Source organism: Gallus gallus, chromosome 9 (genome assembly GCF_016699485.2).
Source record: "Gallus gallus isolate bGalGal1 chromosome 9, bGalGal1.mat.broiler.GRCg7b, whole genome shotgun sequence".
Lineage (NCBI taxonomy): Eukaryota > Metazoa > Chordata > Aves > Galliformes > Phasianidae > Gallus > Gallus gallus.
This window is the reverse complement of record NC_052540.1, coordinates 9054522-9075374: the sequence shown is the minus strand read 5'-3', so window position 1 is coordinate 9075374 and position 20853 is coordinate 9054522. Positions and strand designations below refer to the sequence as shown.

The 20853-nt window shown below is 37.0% G+C and overlaps 1 protein-coding gene across 4 annotated transcripts in view; it reads right to left on the bottom strand.

Annotated features, from left to right (window-relative positions):
* COL4A3 (collagen type IV alpha 3 chain) overlaps positions 1–20853 on the bottom strand; it is a 79249-nt gene that overhangs the window by 24195 nt on the left and 34201 nt on the right. For 3 of the 4 annotated variants that reach the window (XM_025153679.3, XM_025153680.3, XM_015276989.4), the window contains 24 exons: positions 19212–19256; positions 17915–17959; positions 17556–17618; positions 16831–16884; positions 16315–16341; positions 15633–15710; positions 14625–14687; positions 14112–14147; positions 13948–13989; positions 12501–12578; positions 11708–11770; positions 11412–11468; positions 11164–11208; positions 9732–9785; positions 9337–9378; positions 8122–8206; positions 7762–7797; positions 7276–7440; positions 6111–6203; positions 4985–5080; positions 4588–4658; positions 3303–3491; positions 2134–2302; positions 934–1026 (listed from right to left, as the gene is read on the bottom strand). In XM_025153679.3, coding sequence (XP_025009447.2) covers positions 934–1026; positions 2134–2302; positions 3303–3491; positions 4588–4658; positions 4985–5080; positions 6111–6203; positions 7276–7440; positions 7762–7797; positions 8122–8206; positions 9337–9378; positions 9732–9785; positions 11164–11208; positions 11412–11468; positions 11708–11770; positions 12501–12578; positions 13948–13989; positions 14112–14147; positions 14625–14687; positions 15633–15710; positions 16315–16341; positions 16831–16884; positions 17556–17618; positions 17915–17959; positions 19212–19241 — 1774 coding nt within the window. In that variant the 5' untranslated portion in view covers positions 19242–19256. The remainder of the gene's footprint in view (positions 1–933; positions 1027–2133; positions 2303–3302; positions 3492–4587; positions 4659–4984; positions 5081–6110; positions 6204–7275; positions 7441–7761; positions 7798–8121; positions 8207–9336; positions 9379–9731; positions 9786–11163; positions 11209–11411; positions 11469–11707; positions 11771–12500; positions 12579–13947; positions 13990–14111; positions 14148–14624; positions 14688–15632; positions 15711–16314; positions 16342–16830; positions 16885–17555; positions 17619–17914; positions 17960–19211; positions 19257–20853) is intronic. The other variant, XM_025153678.3, reaches the window with a different exon arrangement.

Below are 20853 nucleotides of genomic sequence, written 5' to 3'. Positions count from 1 at the left end.
TCACTTCCAGTAATAATTGTGATCTTTGTGTTCACAACGTCGAAGCAGACATGAGTCTGTGAGTTAAGTCTTTATGCAATATTCCCAATTTCAATTGTTTTGAACAACTATGTGCAGATACAAATCTTCCACTTGCTGAGAATGTTCAAGCAACACACCATACGGCTGAGGCTCAGAGCAGAACCAACTAAATAAGTTACCATTAAACTGACAATAGATTTTTCTGTGCTATTAAGGGCAATTTTAAGGACTACTGTTCTATAACATGAAATCAAAGAGGCCTTCCAGTTAGCCTCAGTCTCACTGCAACATTTAGAAGACCAGCTGTCAGAAAAGCATCCCTCTAAACCGAAGCCCTGAACCCAGCCATAAAGGAGACTCAGGATCACTCACAGTATGTTGGAACAATGATTAATAATTTAAAAGGAGCCTGGAAACTTAGTAATAGAAGTGTAGTTATTCGAGCAAGCTTGCAACTACTGTATGAGATTTTTTTTACTGTTACTACTGAGGGCTGAAGAATGCTTTAAACAAATTTTAATTCTTCTCTTTTGAGAACTGCAGGATTTGCAGTGTATTTTAGATTAGACTTTGCAAAATTATGTCAGAGGTGCCTTTTAGGATATATGAGCTGCAACATACACACCTGAAGTCTCTGTTTCTTGGAAAACAGAATATAGCACTGCTTAGACCCTTCACAGTACTGCATACTGTGGGCATGGCCCCACACGCCTTTTCTGTTCATTTTTATGTCCACTTCCCCTAATTTTCTTGAAAGACGGAGATATAGCTTATCCCTTAGTGTCTGCAGCACAGAAATTCTTCTAACAGTTTTCTCAAAATAACCCAACAGTTTTATCCAGCTAGAGATGGTAGAGAAATTCCAATCAGATCATCTCTGATTCTGACATTACTAAGAGTAAACGTTCTCACCAGGCACTCCTGGGGATCCAGGTAAACCATCTGGTCCTTGAGGTCCTGGCAACGCAGGCAATGGAGCTATCCTAATGGTCTCTCCTTTCAGACCTTCAAGAAATACATTATGAAAGTCTTACAGTTTGGAAATGTTAGGCATTTAAAATATTAGCAAGGAATCTACTCAGTTAAAAATGAAGTCGACTGCAGTTCCCATACTTCTGAAGCCCTGACAGATTTTGAATAACCTTCAAATCCTGACTTAATACAGGGGAATAGTTTTATTGACACTAAGCCCACCTCATAACTTCATCTCAGCCCTCCTGCAGTCTGGTGGAAAACCAGAAAAAAGAGCACAAAATGATTTCAAATAGGAAATAAAAGTTACTGTCAACACCAACAATGACTGCCCTCAGATCAGATGAAAAGAAACAAACCAAAAAACCTCACATCCAGCAATGTCTCCAACAGATTTATGTTGATTTCTTGATAAGTGGAACAATATGACAAACCCAGAAAGAGTGACGAAGGCTCAGACAGATGTACTCTGATCATTTCACCTCTTTGGATCACAAATTCGCATCTTAAATGAGTCAACAGCTTAGGCATACAGAATCCAATGTGTCACTGCAGTTACAAACACTAAGCTTCAGAATCCCCAAGGATCTAAAATTCAAAAATTCTCTTTAAGAAGTGACTTGACCGTATCTTGAGTGCATCTGTCCCATTCAACTTCAAGTTCTGCCAGATTATACTTGCCTTTAAATGAACACACTGATGATTCTGGCGCTGATTCAATCTTTCCTGTTTTCCCTGATGACTTAACTCACATTGATAACTGGATATATAATTAAGGGATCTTTTTTATGATGAAGAGTCAAGCACTGGAACAGGCTGCTGAAAAATGTGCACTCTTTCCTTGGAAGTTTTCAAGTCTTGACTGGATAATGCTTTGAGGAACTTGTTCTAATCTAATAGCTTACCATTCTCTGAGCAGGATTTTGGACCAATGGACCTGATAGGGTCCCTTCCAATCTCAGCTGTCTTATGACCCTAAGATTTTTGCTATTTTTTCTAGTTGGACCGAAGCTGGAACAACACAAATCTCATCCTAAGAAAAACTTCCTATTTTTCATAGTATTATCTTTGTCTTCAGTGTCTCTCTGCAATTGAAATCTTTAACATAGGTAAAGAATAATTAAATATTAAGTTACAAACCAGCTTCTCCAGGCAATCCATGTGGACCAGGTAATCCTTTAGAGCCTTTGACACCTCTTATTCCTTGTGGTCCATATCCTGGCAGTCCAGGAAGCCCCATCTCTCCAGGAAGACCAGGGTTACCAGGCAATCCAGGTTGCCCTCTATCTCCTTTTGAACCAGCCAATCCCTATTAATGATTATACATGTCTGTATCTCACAAGTTACGTGCTTTTCATGTTAACTTTCAAAACAAAATGCCTGATTCTCTGTGACTGTGATATCACATTATTGCAGCAGCAGAGCAGCTCTGTTAACTGAAGATGACTTTTATGACTGAATTATTTGTGATCAAGAAAATATGAATTTAGTATCAATGGTTACAAGCAAAGGGCATTTGTTCATCCTTTTTATTAAAGGTGAAATAGTACAAACCAGCTCAATTTTCAAGCACTGTGGCATTACACTGAACTATTATTTCTTATTTTTCAAAGCAACATTTGGGAAAAAACAAAAGCTCAACGTTTATTCTCCTTGACTACAATGAGGTCAAGTTTAGATAGAGAGATATCTGGATTGCTTTTACAGTTTCTCAGCCAACACAGCACAATGATAATTGCTAGTTTTTTTGTTTCTGCTGAGCATAGAGCTCTGTCCTAACAATTCTACTCTTAAAAGTTATTCTCCCAGCTTCTGTGGGTTGAAAAGGACCACAATGATCATCGAGTTTCAACCCCCTGCTATGTGCAGGGTTGCCAACCACCAGACCAGGCTGCCCAGAGCCACATCCAGCCTGGCCTTGAATGCCTCCAGGGATGGGGCTTCCACAAGATTAACTCCTAAAGACCAAATAGGAATCATTTGGACATTTTTTTTTAAGCACTGTAAGTAGACAGAAAAAAAAAATCTTTTTTTTTTTCTTTGTTTTGTTTCATTTATCACAGAAATCTAAGATAGTCCACTGCATCCACACCAGCCTCATTTCTCTCTGGTATTACACAAGAATATTTACTGTCATTCTCTTGTTTTCACTTGGGATTGGCTGCTATAGATAAGCATAGCACCTCTAAGTCAGGGAGAGGATATTCAGCTGAAATATCACAATAGGTAAAACAGATTGTTACATAAGATAAAATCACTGACTAAGCTTTTCATGAATTCTGTATTCACTGCAGACAGTGCATACTCACCTCTTCACCTTTAGAACCTTTGTGACCTTTAGAGCCAGGTCTTCCCAGAAATCCACTTGATCCTTTTCTTCCTTTGTCTCCCCTGGCTCCTGGATCTCCTTGCTCCCCTTTTGGTCCCTCTGGATACACATACCCTGGCTCACCTTTTGATCCCTTACGTCCTTGATCTCCTTTAAAACCTGGAGGTCCCTGGAAAAAAAGCAATCAGAAAATTTCAGTGCTAGACACGACAACTGTTTTCAGATGGGCTTTTTTTTGTTTGTTTGTTTGCTTGCTTTTTAGTAGTATTTAAATTGAATACCTGAGAACAATTCTCTTTATTCTCATCTCTATTTACTGAAAGTGCACACTTCAATCTGTGGCACAAATAAGAGTACGAGAAAATATCTTAAAATCTGAGATTTTTTTCTCCTTGTAGGACTCTCTCTCTAGGGACACTATAACTGCCATAGTTGGCTATCTGTAGCTAATTTCAGTGCTCTTTTCTTGACCCTTTAGGGCATAATGTAAAGCTGAAAGGCTGAAAGCACATTGAGATCTAGCAACCTTGGGCTCATGAAATCTTGGGAGATGGAAAAAAAAACACAAAAAAACCCATGAGCAGGCTCTTTCAATTATATATCTGTATGCCACCACAATATATATTTGTGCGTGACAGTTTTGTACTGGACAGTGCCTACTGTATTTTCCCAAGAATAATTATTACTATTGGCACAAGTTAAAACAATCAAGTGCTATGTCTGTGGCAGGTGCCTGCCAACCCTCTTCAGCAAGTTTCCCAGGAAGGAAATGTCCTCTGTACCAGTAAACAGGGCATTACAAGTTTCTCAGTACAGCTGGGGCTTTGGCAAGTCTGGATTTGCCAAGATATGCTGGACACAAGAGAAGTGAGAGATCTGAAAAAAATCACAGCAGACAAAGTATACAGTATACATATACAGACAAAAATCATACATGCTTAACAGCCACTGCCATGATTATGTAGATGAACAGAATCTTGGCCTCCTCTTCACCAGAGTAGACAACCTAAGCGTCCTCAGCTTCTCCTCACTGGACATGTCTTCTAGCCCTTTTACCAGCTTTGTTGCCCTCCTCTGGTCAGTTTCAAGTATCTTAGTATCCTTTTGCTATTAGAGAGCCCAGAATTGTGCAAAACATGCAAGGCAAGGCCACAACAGAAAACTGTTGAAGTCACCTAGTGTAACACAGCATGTAACACCAGCTGTGACATTTATATGAAATTATTATGGGATCTGAAAAATAATCTGAAAAATGCAAGTCTTACTTGGGGTCCTGGAAACCCTGGTGCACCTGGAGAACCTGGAGCTCCTTTGGGACCTGGTGTTCCTTCTCTACCTGCAAAAGAAACAGCATATTTTGACAAGCTCTGACAATCACACTCAGCACTGAATGTTACTGCCATTCACACTGATTGCATGTGCACAGATTGACCTGGCTACAAGCTGCACCTAAGCTCAGTGTTTAGGCACAAATGCTTTTAGGGTACAGGCTCACATCAGCAAATGGAGCTGCATTATGCATTCTTATCACAACTTCAGGGCTATTTCAGGGATGGAGAATATTGCGTGCTGCAGACATGCTCATACCAGTCCTGATTCTCATGCTAAAAGTAAGGTATTGGCATTTTCTACTATCCCATGAGGAACACTGAGATCATTTACCAGGGATGCCATCCTGGCCACGTGGTCCAGGAGAACCAGGAAGACCAGGTGTTCCTGGAATATAGCTGCAATCGGTACATGTGCAAGCTTCATCACCTAGGAGGAATATAATAAGTTAGTTGTTCAACAGCAAGTAACTCCTAAGCTTAGCCAATGTGTTACATAATTTGTTGCAGGAGGTGGCCAATATATCCTGGGCAAAGAGCAGTAGCAGGAAATGTGACCTTAACTTCAATGGAAGGTCACTTCTAATACGCTACAAGACTACCTGTTGTCAGACAGTGAATCAGAACTGACAACATTTAAATGACAACATAGGAACATCTACCTTAAATCTCTTGATTTTTTCAATTCTAGTTACAATAAGCTGTTTGGTTACTCACTACGGATAAGCCAGTTTTTTTCAAAAGAAGAAAGTAACACAGGTTACAAGCTAATATGGCTTCATAGGATCACTTTAATGACTGGCAAGAGGCACACAAATTTAGTAGCTTCTGTGGTGATAATTGCAGAAGGAACCTTCTTTCAAAGACCAATTGCTGGTGTTGGACATAACAACAGGGGAACACAAAAACCTTACCAATTGTCCTAAAGAAGGTCTACACCCTGGCTGCAATGCTATACAACTGATGTGTGGCTCTGGCACGTGCACTTTAATGTGCTGTTTAGTGTAAGGGGAAGATAACATCTTGCTATCTCTAAAACTGTTTTTAAAACCTCCGAACTCAAATAGCTTGTGAGACCAATTAATTTAAAAATTTCAGAAGGGTTCTAAGTGATACTTTTCAGAAAGGAAGCAGAAATGGAAAAGGAATTTTTCAGCTCTGTGTCTTAGTTTTCACATGAAAAGGCCAGTAACTGCCATTACAATCTGCTCCCGATCTCATTCAGAGGAAATACTCTCACGCAGAAAAAAAAATTCTACTCAGAATCAAGATATACAAAACCCTGTACTGAGGCTGAATAAATTTTTTTTTCAACTCTAATTTCTGCTATGTTGTAAGAGCTCTCAAATGTGGAGAGGCTTACCCCATAGCGGTAAGATTTTCTGGTGTCTCTGACATCTTGTTATCCAAGTGAACACTATATCAGCTGTGACATATAGCCAGTAAACACAATCACTGACCTTTCATGCCAATGTCTCCTGGAGGTCCTGGAGGTCCTGCACACCCTGGCTGTCCAGGAAGTCCGGGTGGGCCTGTTCTAAAAGTTACTCTACCTGTTAATGAAACAAGCATGGCACCAATACGTCAGACAATTATCCATTTGCTAAAGCAGAAAAAAAGGTCCAAGGATGAGCTGGTGTCAGTATTTATTTAAGACAGAACTACCTGGACAAGTCCAAAACACCTTTAACTTCAAATATTTGAGAATAAGTATGGCAAAGCTAAAGCAAATCTCATCAGGCTGCTGCTGGATCCATCTGTCTAGCCAGGGAGGTGCCTTTAAAAAGCACAGTCCCTGGGGGAAATATTTACATTTTATTTGAATCAACAGAAACATAGCTCTTACTTTTCTAGAACTAGAAAGGAAAGTTTTATTTTAACTGTAGATCATTAATGTTGTTCAAGTATATTTGTCACAATTATTCTGGTGTATTTACTATCACTCTGGAAAAAACAGAAGATACATTGAGCAATATATTTGCAGGATAGATATCTTTAAGAGAGAAAAGAGAAGCATTACATCAGAAAAGAACTTGTGTAAGCCATACCATATGAAACATGATGCTGGTTCTTAAAGATGTTCTCCTGGTTAATACACTTTCTAAAAGTGTTGTAAACCACATCTAGTCAATTGGTTCATCTATTACTTTACTACTATTTTGTTTTCATGCTGCCAGAACTTCAAATCAGCTCTTATGTCCAGAAGGTATCACCTAAGAAGGTATCTGTGTGATCTTTCTAACTTATAGAACAGCCCTTTCCGAAGGTAGTTTTACAGAAATCCTGCAGCTTTTGGAAAAGTTAATCTTAAGAACAGATTTTCTCTCATTAGTCCTTCCTGTAATTATATAGTAGACTTTTAGTCACAGTTATAGAAAAAAGTGAGAAATTTTTATACTAGGAAGTCACAATACCTCTCTCCAGAATTTCATTAACAATGAAGCACAGATCTTTGCTTCACATGCTATTTAATGAATGCTCTAAGAAGAAATTTCCAAAGAAAAATTACATTGCATAACTTAATATACACTCTATTCTTAAGTATTTATATAATCTGATTAATTAGATATTGAGATGACTCTAGATTTGTTGTTGTACATTGTGTATACAATAATGAAACATCACCTGGTTCTCCCGGAGGACCTGGCAACCCAGCAGAACCAATTCTGCCAGTAATCCCAGGCAGTCCTGGAGGGCCTACAATACACGAGCCCTCCTGTCCTTTTTCTCCTTTTGTCCCTTTAGGCCCAGGAAATCCTGGGGGACCTCTCAGCCCAGGCCTTGACACACCTAACAAAAGAGGAAAAAATGTAAAAATAAACAAGAAATGGAACTTCAAAGCAAAGTAAAATTTGCAAGTTGAATGAGACAAACACATTGTCTCAAAGTCCATATCATGAATCTTTTTTTATGCTGTGATTTATTAAATAATTACAATGACAATGTAAATATATACTAAATGTTCTTTAATTTGTCTTTAAATACTTGTCCCAGTAAAACTTTTGGGTGACATATTTTTGCCACCTAGAGTTATGTTCAAAGTCTTCCAAAATTAAGATTTTGACAAAGCTGACTGGATATAATATCGAGGTACTAAATTATTACATATACCTGGTCTACCAGCATCTCCAGGAGGACCCTGTGGCCCTGCAAAATAATGTTTAGAACTTTAATTAAAAAACTGTATGAACCACAAGGCACTACTCAGTAACACTGATTACAGTATTTCAACTTCTGCATTCTATTCTCATTTTATCTTTTAAGAGTTTGGTTTTGCCTGTGCAGGCATATACCATTTACACAGCTGTGGCACACTGCCAATTCTCACTAAAATCTGGTTCAAATAAATGAGTGCATTTTAATTTTACAGCATGGCCAAAATAAACAAAAGAAAAAAATTATTATTTTAGAGCGATACGCAATAAAAAATGGCAAAAGACAATCTGTGAAAGCCAAAAAAGTACTACTAACCAGGCATGCCACGTTGACCTTTTGGTCCTGGAGGTCCAGGAGGTCCTTCATCTCCTTTTTCACCAACTACATCATAATACTCTGTCTTAATAAAAAGATTGTAAGAAAAGAAAAAAATAGTAAGAGTGAAGAGAAAAAGCACAGTGCCTCATACTGACCATTTAGTTAGAACAACGTTATGAGTTCATTCATCATGATGACGTTGTGACACCATGAGACCTTTCTAGTCACATACTAATTACTCACAAGCAGTCAGAAATTGAAGTAAAATTGTTAACACAGAGATAAAGCCAAAAGACAAAATTCCGATCAAGTTCCTTAACCCTCAGAGAACTCCTCTGTCTGTGGATGCAATTATACAGGCAGGGTACAAGTTGGAGATGATATCATGAATATTACAGTAACTTGAAAACATTCTTCACATGAACCTTCAGGAATCAGTGTATTCTACCGCCTAAAAGCAGCATCAGCAGTATCTAGGCTACTCTCCTATGTAATCATACATGAAAATAGACAAAATCATTTAGTTAAGACACAAATGCATATAGAAGTTATTCATCTAAAATTAGTATTTTCAATATTCTTATTATATTCTTAATTCTTGATTTTAGAGTTTCTCTAACTGAACAGCAGAATCAGAATGTTACTAGCTATACTTCTGCTTTTTTGTAACTATAATTTTTTGCTGTTTTCTGGATTACTTTGCATGGGCTTTGCTACCCAAAAATAAGATTACAGTAAAAGTTTTGCCTTGATAATAAAAACATCACATTGAAACACAGATGGACTAATAGTACACCAATTTTAAAGCAAACAACAAAAAACTGCTTAGAACAAAATTCACAATTTCTTTTTCCATTAATTTTTTGAGAAGCAGTGGGCATTTTTACAGCTCTGTCAATATCATAAACTATTCAGCTTATTTAAAGTTATTTCTTTTTGGACAATTTGAACAGAAGATTACCATTAAATGCAGATGGGGCCTTTAAGAAGGCCAATGGAGTGGAAATGACTGAAGTCTAACGAGATGCTGATTTTGCATCCAATTCCACATGAAGGGAGATGCCATCTCTGTGAAACACCCAACAATAACAGTACCTCCCAGAATGACATGTTCCAGTAAGAGCATCATGAGGCATCTGAAATTGCCATATGAAATCAGTTGGGCTTATTCTAGTTTAGACAAATGTTATGATGAAGTTAATTTACACTTACTCGACCACAAGCTCCAGGTGGACCAGTGTCTCCTTTCACACCCTTCATTAAAGGACAGAAATTGGTTAAGTTTATTCATTAAAACCAACATTAAAAACAACACATGACATGACATTTGGTATCCTCTGTCACCTCAGTACTTTGTTCACAACATTAAAGGAATTCTATTCTTGAACTGTTTCTGTTCCCAACACAACTGTTCAGTCACATACTCCAAAAACTACAGAAACACACCAGCAGGCAAAGATGTGCATGAACTAGTGCCCACCATCTATTAAAGTTGATCCATCCCCCATTCTACATACTATTACTTGTCATCTTTTAAGTAAAGTACTAGCCTTCAAACATACCTTATCCCCATACTCAAAAATAAAAACAAAAGCATTAGCCAATACCTTAGCTCCTTGTCTGCCAGCCAGTCCTGGTTTGCCCTGTTCACCATGTTGTCCCTGCAGGTGATAGCAGACAATTTTGTGAGAAATAATCTCTTAGCAACGTCATTAGTAAGATTTAAAATCGGAATTCTTCTTTTTTTATGGTGATGGCACTGTGAACGTGACTTGCTCACAGGAATAAATTTAAGTGAAAGACTCAGGTTAGGGTAAAGTTCCTTGCCTGCAAGCAATACTGCAAGTCTCACATCCAAGCATGCCCTTATAATGGCATATTCTACCAATCCTAAGGTGAAGCCCCTCCAAACAGCACAAATATATGAGGCTTTAATTTGTCTTCCCTCTGCAAACTGAGTTTCTGAAAGAGGATAAAATGAACGCAATGTAATATTCTCACATACAGCAACTTCATGTTCCAGATCTTCTCCAATACCTGCAATAATGCTGATCTCTACCACTAAGGGGTGTCAGCAAGACCAGGAGGGAAAATAACACAGACTGCTGCTAAGGCTTTCTGCAAGTGTAGATGTGTAAGGGAAAAGGATTTTGCCAGGGCAGATGCAGTTGAATGCACTTCTTGTTTGTAATGCAGAAATAGGAAGAGAACAATGACCTGTCTTTGTGATGACAGAAGGTATTATTCATGTTAGCTGAGTGATAAGACAGCGAAGTCTTGCAATCTGTCATTCCAAGTTTTCTGTCAGACTGGAATGTTTAGACTGAGTGCTAAGGTTGTTTTGACACAATGAGGATAACATTTTAGTAGGAGGATGACGTATGTGAAATCAGCTTTTGTAAGGTCACTGTGGCGCTAATGATGTCATTAAAGTGAAATAAACATAAAATTGAATAACTATTGAATCAGTATACAAATGAGATCATTTTGGGTATAAAATGACTTAGTTTAAGAATTATATTTTGGCATTTCCTCCAAGGTAACAATTTTAACATCAATCAGTCATCTAATTTCAGGCTAAGATGGCTGCAACCTTGACTATAACTTTTCTTTGTAAAAGAATGTCACTGGTTCTATTGATTAAAATTTGTCATTTTGCTTCTTGATTTTGGACGAGGTAAGGTTTATCTCTTGCAAAAATTTCAACTTGATTAGCCAGAATGAAATTTATTAAGAGTTAATTTTTTGGAACTTAGTGTTTCTTTGACCTGGCTCAAACTCATCTGATAGTTAGCTGCAAGTAACAAGTCTTGTTGTTTTACAAAGATGCCACAAGATCTATGTAGTGTCCCCCTCCCTCCTGCACAAATCTTTAGGCACATGGTATGTTCTAAGGCTGGTTTTGTGACAGGAAATGTTTAACACTGCATGCAAATCAGCATTCTCAAACATTTTTTGCAAAGGCTGTGACAGAAAGATATGACCATGCTAAACAGATGACTGTTACTTAAAAAACATTTTGAAGGTTTCCTTCATTACCGGTAATCCAGGTAGACCCGGAGCACCTTCTTTACCAGGTTTACCCTACAAAGAAAAAATAAAAGAATAAAAAAAATAAGAAAATTAGAAAAGATCTCTAGTCTGGTTTACAGGATGAAAGAGTTTTCGCATCTTAGAAAATTTGATTTGAAAACTGGAAAGCAAAAGAGTAACAGCTTTTCCCTGAAAAGCAATAGAAAAAACCTGCTTTTCAAGGAAGATTAACATATTGTGCCTTTTTCACATACCTGTGCTCCAGGTTCTCCTCGGTCACCCTTTTCACTCTGAGAATCACCAGTTGGCCCCTGTAACAAAGACACCCTCAAAATACACATATTTTTAAGTCATATTTTCTAAATTAAATACAGATTTATCTTTATTATTATTATTAAATGATGTAAAGAAGAAGCGCAAGTAGAATAACATTAATAGGTATTCATTAAAGGTCAGCATAAGTAGCGTAATACTGGACTCTAAAGAATTGCCTTTACTAGGTGATGCTGTCTGGATGTCTAAATTTATGGGATTTACTGTAGTCTCTTACTGTAAATCCCATTGGCCCTGGAAGTCCTCTTGATCCTTTTTCTCCTTTCTCTCCTTTCAAGTCCTATTATAGAGAAAAAGTAATAAATTAATTCAAAATTTAATACGGTCACTGAAGCATTTCTGTGCTTACCAAAACATTCGAGTGTAACAAATAGGAAAGCCTCATATCACTGACAAGATCACTTAAGCATAGATAGCTCTACTTAAATAACTAAATGAAAAAGCAACTTACTATCAGCACCCATGCCTATAACTAGGAGCACAAAAAAAGGTTAAGAAAGGCTTCTCTAGATACACCAACTGGAAAAGAAAGGTCCAGGAGAGCATACCCTCCCTAGTGAGCAACACAGACAGGCTGGTAACAGCAGATGAGGATAAGGCTGAGGGATTCAATAACTTTTTTGCCTCAGTCTTCACCAGAGACTGCTCTACACACAGCCCTCAAGCAGATGGTTCAGATGGTGGGAACCTGGGGAGCATTGCCCTTCACTGTGTAAGTGAAGATTAGGTTTGCGACCGCCTGAGGAGCCTGAACATCCGTATATGGATCTTGATGAGGTGTATCCCAGAGTCCTGGGGGAACTGGCTGATGTAGTCACCAGTCTACTCTCAAGGATATTTGAAAAACTGAACAGACACATTGTAAGAAAAGCTTAGTACATAACAATACTGAAAAAGTTAGAATAGGTGAAAAGAAATGTTACCAGGACAGTGAAGATAAGGATGTCCTTGCACAAAGTACAAAACAGTAGAATGGTTTGCCTGAACATAGTCTTTGACTATTTTACTACCGTCATATTGTCTGGTCCACTTAATGTAACGATAACAGTTCCTGGTGGTCCAGGGGGTCCAGTTAATCCAGTGTCTCCCTTAAAAAAAAAGGGAAAAATGAAACAATTACAAATTTTTGTTTGTTTGTTTCAAATTACTACCACTATACTTTTGACATTGTGATTTTTTTTCTGTCTTTACAATTGCCTGTTAATACCATTAACATTTCTGCTTGCTTGCATTTTATCTCCCAGTAAAAAGAGATACAGAAAACATAAGACTACTATAACAGCCTCTCCTAGGTGAGAAACTTCAGAATGTGCATACTGTCTTCTTTCAAAGAATCTAGAATTAGCACAAAGAGTATCTTTAATAACATTTTATCTCTAATTTTATTTAAATTATCTCCTTACAATTATCATCATTTTTCTTGCAATTTGGTCAAGACAGTCAATAAAAATATATGAAGTGTCTTCAGTGACATCCTCAGAATTGTAATCCCATACTACAAGAAGATTATTATAATATATTACTGACAGGTAAAATCAGTTTTTGTGCTCTCGATCTAAAGATTAATATCACAGTACACTTTGCACTGAGGATCTTTTAGAACAGGGAAATTCCTAAATATGCTTTTTCCTGCAGAGCTCAGCAAAACATTATCCATGAATTTAGATGATTTTAAGCCAAGGGAAAGCCTTTGCAAGTACTTGCACTGTTACAGTAAGGAATGCTTCATGAATAATCAATTGTATTTCTAAACATTAAGCCAGGAACCTTCTAGCATGCTCCTAGTAGTAATTACAAAACTAAAATCAATCCCACTGTCAGTGATGTTTCAGACCACAGCTGAACCTGTGCAGATCCATTAGCCTAACTCTGAGATGACCCTAGTTCTTAAAATGATGCTGTAAGGGCATTCAGACTGACTACACTGGTCCTCCAACTGCAGGCTGAGGTCATATTCTTTGTCATTTCTATGAATGTAAATTATATGGCAGACAAAGTAAGACAACGAAAGATGAATCATCCAATTTTTTTTCCCCTCAAAATCTGGGAGGTTTTCTAGCATCATGAGGGCTGAAACAAAGAAGATATTGGTCATAAGAAATTGTGAGTCTACAGATGCTCTATATTTACCAGTGTTTTTATGTGCTTGGATAAGCAGTTAGGAATGCTGAGCAAATAAAAATGATATTGACATATAAACAATATATAAATGTGATGTGTTAGTAAATATTAACTCCTATCTCGTCTTAGGTTTCTACTCTTCTGTCTTAAATTTGTAACTTCAACTCTCATGAGAAAACAGTTTGTCCTTATATACTGCCATGTTTCCATCTTCCAGTAAAAGACTTCCACACACACATTGAGAATTTTTATTCACAGTACCTACTTTTCCAAACATTTCACCATAGTATATCAGAAACAAAACTTAAAAATATTTTAAGCATTACATGCAAATACCTTTCTTCCTTTGGTTCCTATTACTTTCATTCCCATAAGACCCTATAAAAACAAACACAATTTGGAGCTTTTTACAAAATTTAATTTAATAACACCCATAGAATATGCAAATAGATGTTACACATATTAGAAAGTTTTCATTTTCATTACCAATCTGAGACTACCTTAGGTCCAGGAGGTCCTGGTCTCCCTGGTATGCCCTACAAAAAAGAAGGAAAAGAAAAAAACAACCCACTATGTAAAAAAATTATGGTATTCACACCAATATCAGATCCCTGAAGTGCCCAGCTTTCACCTGAGTTATATTACTTTTTTTCATTTCTCCTTTCACCACTACCACTGCAATATGTTGTGAGGTGAAGAGATAGTAGAGCTTACATAGTCTGACTGCAAACATATTCCTCTGTTATAGTTATTTACATTAACGTTAAATTTTAATTTATGGGTAGTTATTTTAAAATAAAAATTTATGCCTACTTAGACAAGGATATGTCTGAAAACATGGAAATTATCATGATTAAACAGAAAAAAACCCCAAAACACTGGACTTATGCAGAAAGGTATGGATTTCACAAATTCAAGTCTCTAAACCTCAAACAAATCTGAGTCAGATAAGTCCATAGATTACTTTGAAAAATCAAAGGTTAAAGTAACGTGAGATTTAAGACCATACTCACTGAAGTTCCTGGAAGGCCCCGTGGTCCAGTTTCCCCAGGATATCCTTGAACACCCTGAGCACCCTGCACATTGAAACAAACAAACAAACAAACAAAAAACAACAAACCAAACATAACACGAATAAATGTTCTGGCAAGATCGTGAGAAAATCATAATGCTAAGTTCATCAAACTGAATAACACAGAAGCAGCACTGTCTCTTGATTTTCTTTTTATGTTTGAAGATAATGCAGAAGTATAACTCTGTGTTTTGAAACACGGAATACATATCTGTTCTAAAACTAAACTACTCTAGGGTGTAAGTCCTGTTTAATGCAATGGTGGACATTCAAATTATCCATGTAGTCCCATTGTTACACAAAGTAAGCCTGCAAGCTTTGGAATATTCTATGCAATAAATTCTATACTTTGAAGCTTCATTTTTGAAGAAATGGAAAATTTAGAATACTGTTTTTCAGCTTAATTCAATGTTCTTCGTTTATACTAACAGTCAAAATAAATGTCTACTCTGCTTCCTTCTATTAACCTTGCTGTTTTTTTTTTTTTTTTTTTTTTTTTTTTTTTTTTTTTTACAAAAGATATGGATCATATTGGTTTTTGTTAACAATTCTAGAGAAGTTGAACCAATTTTACTTCATTGGGAACTTTTCACCATTTCTAAAGTAATTTTTCTTGCCTGCAACCTGACTTTCTCATTCCCATTTAACTAATAGATAATGAAGACTGTTTGTTCTGATGACAAAATAATTACTATTATTCTGGTGTAGTCTGTGTTGAAAAGTCAGAAAAAAAAACTTCTGATAAACTACATTTGTCAGATTATGTGAAGTTAATAGTTTTTAAATATGGTTATTTTCTGGTTTAGAAATAAGGAATTCTAAAAAAAATGCTACACATATATAAATACATAGTACATAAAAATAATTTATTATATGGACACATGTATATACATGCAACTATAGGTGTATATGCACTAAGATCTCACAGTAGGAGTTAACCATTCATTACCTGAGGTCCAGGTATTCCTGGAAATCCAGGATCACCTTTTGCACCATATCCTTGGTCATATCCATCTGCGGGGCACCCCTGGACAATTAGATAAATCAGACAGAAAGACATGCTTGCAGAACTTTTTACTGGATATTAGGCTTCAAATCTTCTAACAGAGTATATAGGAAAATAAGCAATATCTGAACTGCAAGACGATGATAATTGCCCACTACAGATAGTTCTATCTTTAAGAATTATTTTATTAAGCAGAATATAACTTTTTTAGGCCTCCAAGTTCACTGTATTAGGAGTAGTCTTCATTTCAGATCTACAGTCCTGAACATTTTTTCAGCTTTTCTGTACTTTTTTTCATCTTTAACTACTCTCTAGTGCATTTGTAGGTTTCCATATTAATTCCATAAGCTATTTGAGAAGGGACTTAATTCTTTGCGTGCTTGAAAGACATAAATTCTTAACATCCAATAACCATAGTTAAAGGAATGGAAAAAAAAAATACAATTTTATATTTCATAATATATATTTCAGAGTACAGACCAAGCACCAAAATTTGTTGTACTTCTGGAAAATAAACTTATTTTCTGTGAATGATGATGTCAAGTACTCATTTTAAGCAGCAAACATGAATATTAAATCTTGATTTCCAATAAGTATTTCAGATAATATGGTGTAAATGACTGACCTTATCTCCTTTGATGCCATCAACACCCTACAGAGATGAACAATCATATTACTAAAACAGAAAAGTAAGCAACAATGGTGAAAGGACACACTATAAATATTCTTTAAACTCAGCGCTCCTGAAGTGATTTATTTTCAAAAACACAGTGTATAGGCAGGTACACGTTTGCTGGGCCTGATTTCAGTTTAGGAAAAAAATGACATACTGTCACTGTACGCCCTTAGAGATTTGAGTGTTAAATTTTCACGAGTATGCCTTGAATCATTATAGAGCTAATATCAGACAACGAATTCACATGCATTCACTGCTTAAAAAGTTGAGGTCTAACATAGCCAATTAAGCATCACTTTTAAATTTAGTTTCTTTACTGCACTCTATTCATTATTAATAAACTGGGGATACCTACATATTTCAACTGTTGTCAGTATCAGCTAACATCAGGCTTTACAAAACTCCTTCACTGAGTGTGTGTATGAAGTAAAAATGCATACAATCATGAATTTAACAGACACCTACTGGAATGCCTGGAGCACCTCTTCTACCTGGAGGACCTGGGAAACCTCGATCACCCTGAAATTAAGAGCAATTGTTAATGCATATTGTTATTATTATAGCAAAAGATGTTTTCTATACAAAAGGGTCTTTTTATGTTATCACACTAAAATTACGAGTTGGATTACTATCACATTAAAAGAAGTGGCATAGCCTGACCATGTGGGTCAGAGATCAGGATTTATTAGCTATGTCAGACCAGTTTTCTGTTTCTCTATAAAATGTATGATTTTCCATAAAAGGCATTCTTCTGACTCCCTCTTTCAGACTGAATTAATATTAAGTTTTTCTGTTGGTTGCCCTTGGGATTTATGAATTGCCAGCTGCAAGCTAGATAAAGGTAAAATAAAATGAACTAATTTCCTCTTCCATTACCCATGTTAAAAGAAGGACTGGTGGACAAAGCTGATTAGGTCTTCTGGACTTTAAGCAAAATAATTTTTTTCTGTCAAAATAACAAACATAATTCTTAACAGCACAGGACATTAACTTGTATTATTAACTTATCCTTACACATAAAGACAGTGCTTTCCCTTCCATTATTAACCGTCGTGACTCCATTTTTTTTCTCGTCAATAAAGTCACAAACCAAAACAAACCAAAATTGTTGTATACTGGGGGAAAAAATAAGAATGCTTTGGCCATTCCCAAACATAGCCAATCACAATCACAACCAGCTTGGTTTGTACCTTTGTGCCGTTGCAACCTGGAACACCTGAGCGCCCAGGGTGGCCAGCAATTCCTGGTTCACCCTAAAAAACATGTACAAAATTGACACAAGCTTTGTTTTTGCACATTCACATTACCCTACAGCAACACTGAAACAGTTTGTGCAGGAACAGTGTTTCACAAGACTTGATAGATTACAAAGTGTTTTGAAATAATTACAATGAGTAAGAATTGCTGATGCTAAGATTGTTATCTCTAGGTTAATTGACAGACAAATTCAGACGTTGACACTGGAGTGAGTATGCTGGGTTGAGAATAATTGTGTACTGAAGAGTATTTTAAGAGAAAAATTTGATAAATCAGATTAATTTGTACTTACTGGAAGGCCTGGGGGACCTGAAAATCCAGGTATTCCTGGGACTCCCTAATCATACAAAAACAGTAATGTCACTAATATTAAGAAAAATGTCATCATGCAGTTTTCCTTTTTGTCATATTCATAAATAGAATGATTGCAAGTATAGTTCTATGAAGTCATTATCATTAGTTTATCTTCCTTAACCCTTCTGACTACACATCAAGTATAATGTTAGCTTATGAACTATTAACATACACTGGTTTACTCTGCTAAGAAAAACTCAAAACCTACACTGTAGAATCCATTCTGATTTTTCATATCATATCACAATACTAAAAACATATAGCATAAAGCTTGTACAATAAGCCAGAGCAAAAAAGGCAGAAGTTGTAAAATACAAAAATATGTGTACACATTCCATGACATAAATTTTAAAAATACTTTAAAGGCAGAGAATCACAGAATGGCTTGTGTTGTCACCATGAGCAGGGTTGCTATCCACTCGATCAGGCTGCCCAGGGACCCATTCAGCCTGGCCTTGAACACCTCCACAGATGGGGCATTCACAGCTTCTCCGGGCGGCATATGCCTGTGTCTGGGTAAAGAATTTCTGCCTAATGTGTAACCTAAATCTCCCCTCTTTTAGTTTAAAGCTGTTCCCCCTTGTCCTATCACTACCTGCACTTGTAAACAGTTGGTCTCCCTCATATTTATAAGCTCCCTTTAAGTGCTGGAAGGCCACAATGAGGTCTCTCCGGTGCCTTCTCCTTGCCGGGCTGAACAAGCCCAGCTCCCTCAACCAGTGGCCCTTTGATCACCTTCGTGACCCTCTTCTGGACCTGGTCCAAAAGCTCTATGTCTTGTGTTTGTGGCCCCAGGCCTGGACTCAGTACTCCAGACGGGGCCTCAGGAGGGCAGAGCGGAGGGGACAATCACCTCTCCTCCCACTGCTGACCCCTCTTTTGATGCAGTCCAGGCAGGATACAGTTGACCTTCTGAGCTGCAAGCACACACTGATGGCTCATGTCCAGCTTCTCATCCACCAGAGCACCCCAAGTCCTTTTCTGCAGGGCCATCCTCCGAAAGTTCTTCTCCCAGTCTGCAGATGCATCTGGGACTGCACTGACCAAGGTGCGGTACCTGGCACTTGGCCTTGTTGAACCTCTTAGGTTCACATGAACCCACTTTTCAAGCTTGTCCAGATCACTTTGGATGGCATCCCTTCCTTCTGTCATATAAACTCATTTTTCACAAATTCCTGTTAACTTTAAATAGGATTTTTAATACATACAAGCTTGTTTCAAACAAAAGTACTTACCCGTATACCTTTGGGTCCAGCTAAGCCCATAAGCCCTGGAGAACCCTAAACCAGAAATGAACAACTGCATATTTCAATATAATAGAGCAAATGCAAAACAGGGTATACAATATTTTTTAATATTAGGACCAACATGCGCATATGCAACTATATAAATATATACAGGATTTGTCTATTACAAACACTAAAAGAAACTAGCATTTAATCCAGCTTCTATACATGGTGGCATTCTGCCCTACCTTTCAGTGTTTACAGGAGATACACCTCATCATAGCTCAAAAGATAACTGTCAAGGATCTTAAGAAAGTAGTTCCTATAGATCTGTTCAAACTGTGAGGACCTCTCTGAGAAAAGAGCTGGAAGCCTCATCAGCACTGAAGAGTTTTTCAACTCCTAGGCATGAATGATATAAATGTAACGATCGGCTATATTCAGTACAAGTCACTCTAACCTGTGCTGTTTTGTCTAGAAAAGATACCTAGGATCAGTCTGAAATGGAGCTACACAGAAAGAGAGAGTGCAGCTGAAAGAAAGACAGCAGAACTTGTCACAGCACAGTCTAGACAGAATCTGCTAGAATTACTGCAAGACATTTGGAGTATTACTGATAATATGAGAGAACTTTTATTCTACCTTGAAAGGAAATGGGGAACGTACAGAACCACACAGCTCCCAAAATCCTGCCTGACAGTTGATTTAAGATAAAATCATGTGCATTGGATTAGTAAAAGCTAACACAAATATACTACAATATGTGATATTCAGGCAAAGAGATGTCCTCGCTAGATAAATTATTCTTACTTTTTGCCATTCTGCAGAAGTTGTTATCACTTATTACAAGGGAAGTGCATGACTGAATACATTTCTATGTATTCAATGAGTTTACATAAACAGCTCATCAACACCTACAAGATTCACCATAAGTATCAGTCCAGCAAAGTAGAAGAGAGAAATTAGAAAATAATGCAACAACACCCAAACAAATTAAAACTATAAAGAAATATTTATTTACAGGTGTAGATAAAGAGTGGAGCCATGTGAGTGGAGGCCCTAGATGTAATGTGACTATGGCAGTGCTGTCAGTCTTTCTTCCTAACTTACACTATGTCTGAGTTTAGGCCATACTTACAAATAGCTTATTCACCAAAGAGTGATTCTATTGATGACAGCAGGAATGTAGGTCTCCATGACAAATATAAATAATATGTTTGAATTGTGTTTTTTTTTTGGTTGTTTTTTTTTTGTTGTTGTTGTTTGTTTTTTAATGAGCAATTTCTGTTTTTCCTGTCCATTCAGAAATTGCTGAAAATTCATGCTTTGACTGTTTTTGGCATATTGGCAAGGAAGCCTAAGTCATCAAAGTCATTCTCCCCAGACTTCAGGTAAATATAAGGCATTTCCTAGACAGAACAAGACTTAACTGAAAAAACATATTTTGCTTCAATTTTTCTTAAATCTATTTTTCATTATTTGCCTCAGTAATAGCTTGTTTCCCCTCTTTCTAGCAACAGATGTCAGAGCACACTGTTGAGACAAAATTTCAGTTATGCTACTAAAATGTATTTGGACGTATGTTCTTTGCCTCTAGCAGGTTATCCCAAGTGCTTTAGCACTGATTCCCGGAAAAATGACAACAAAAGCT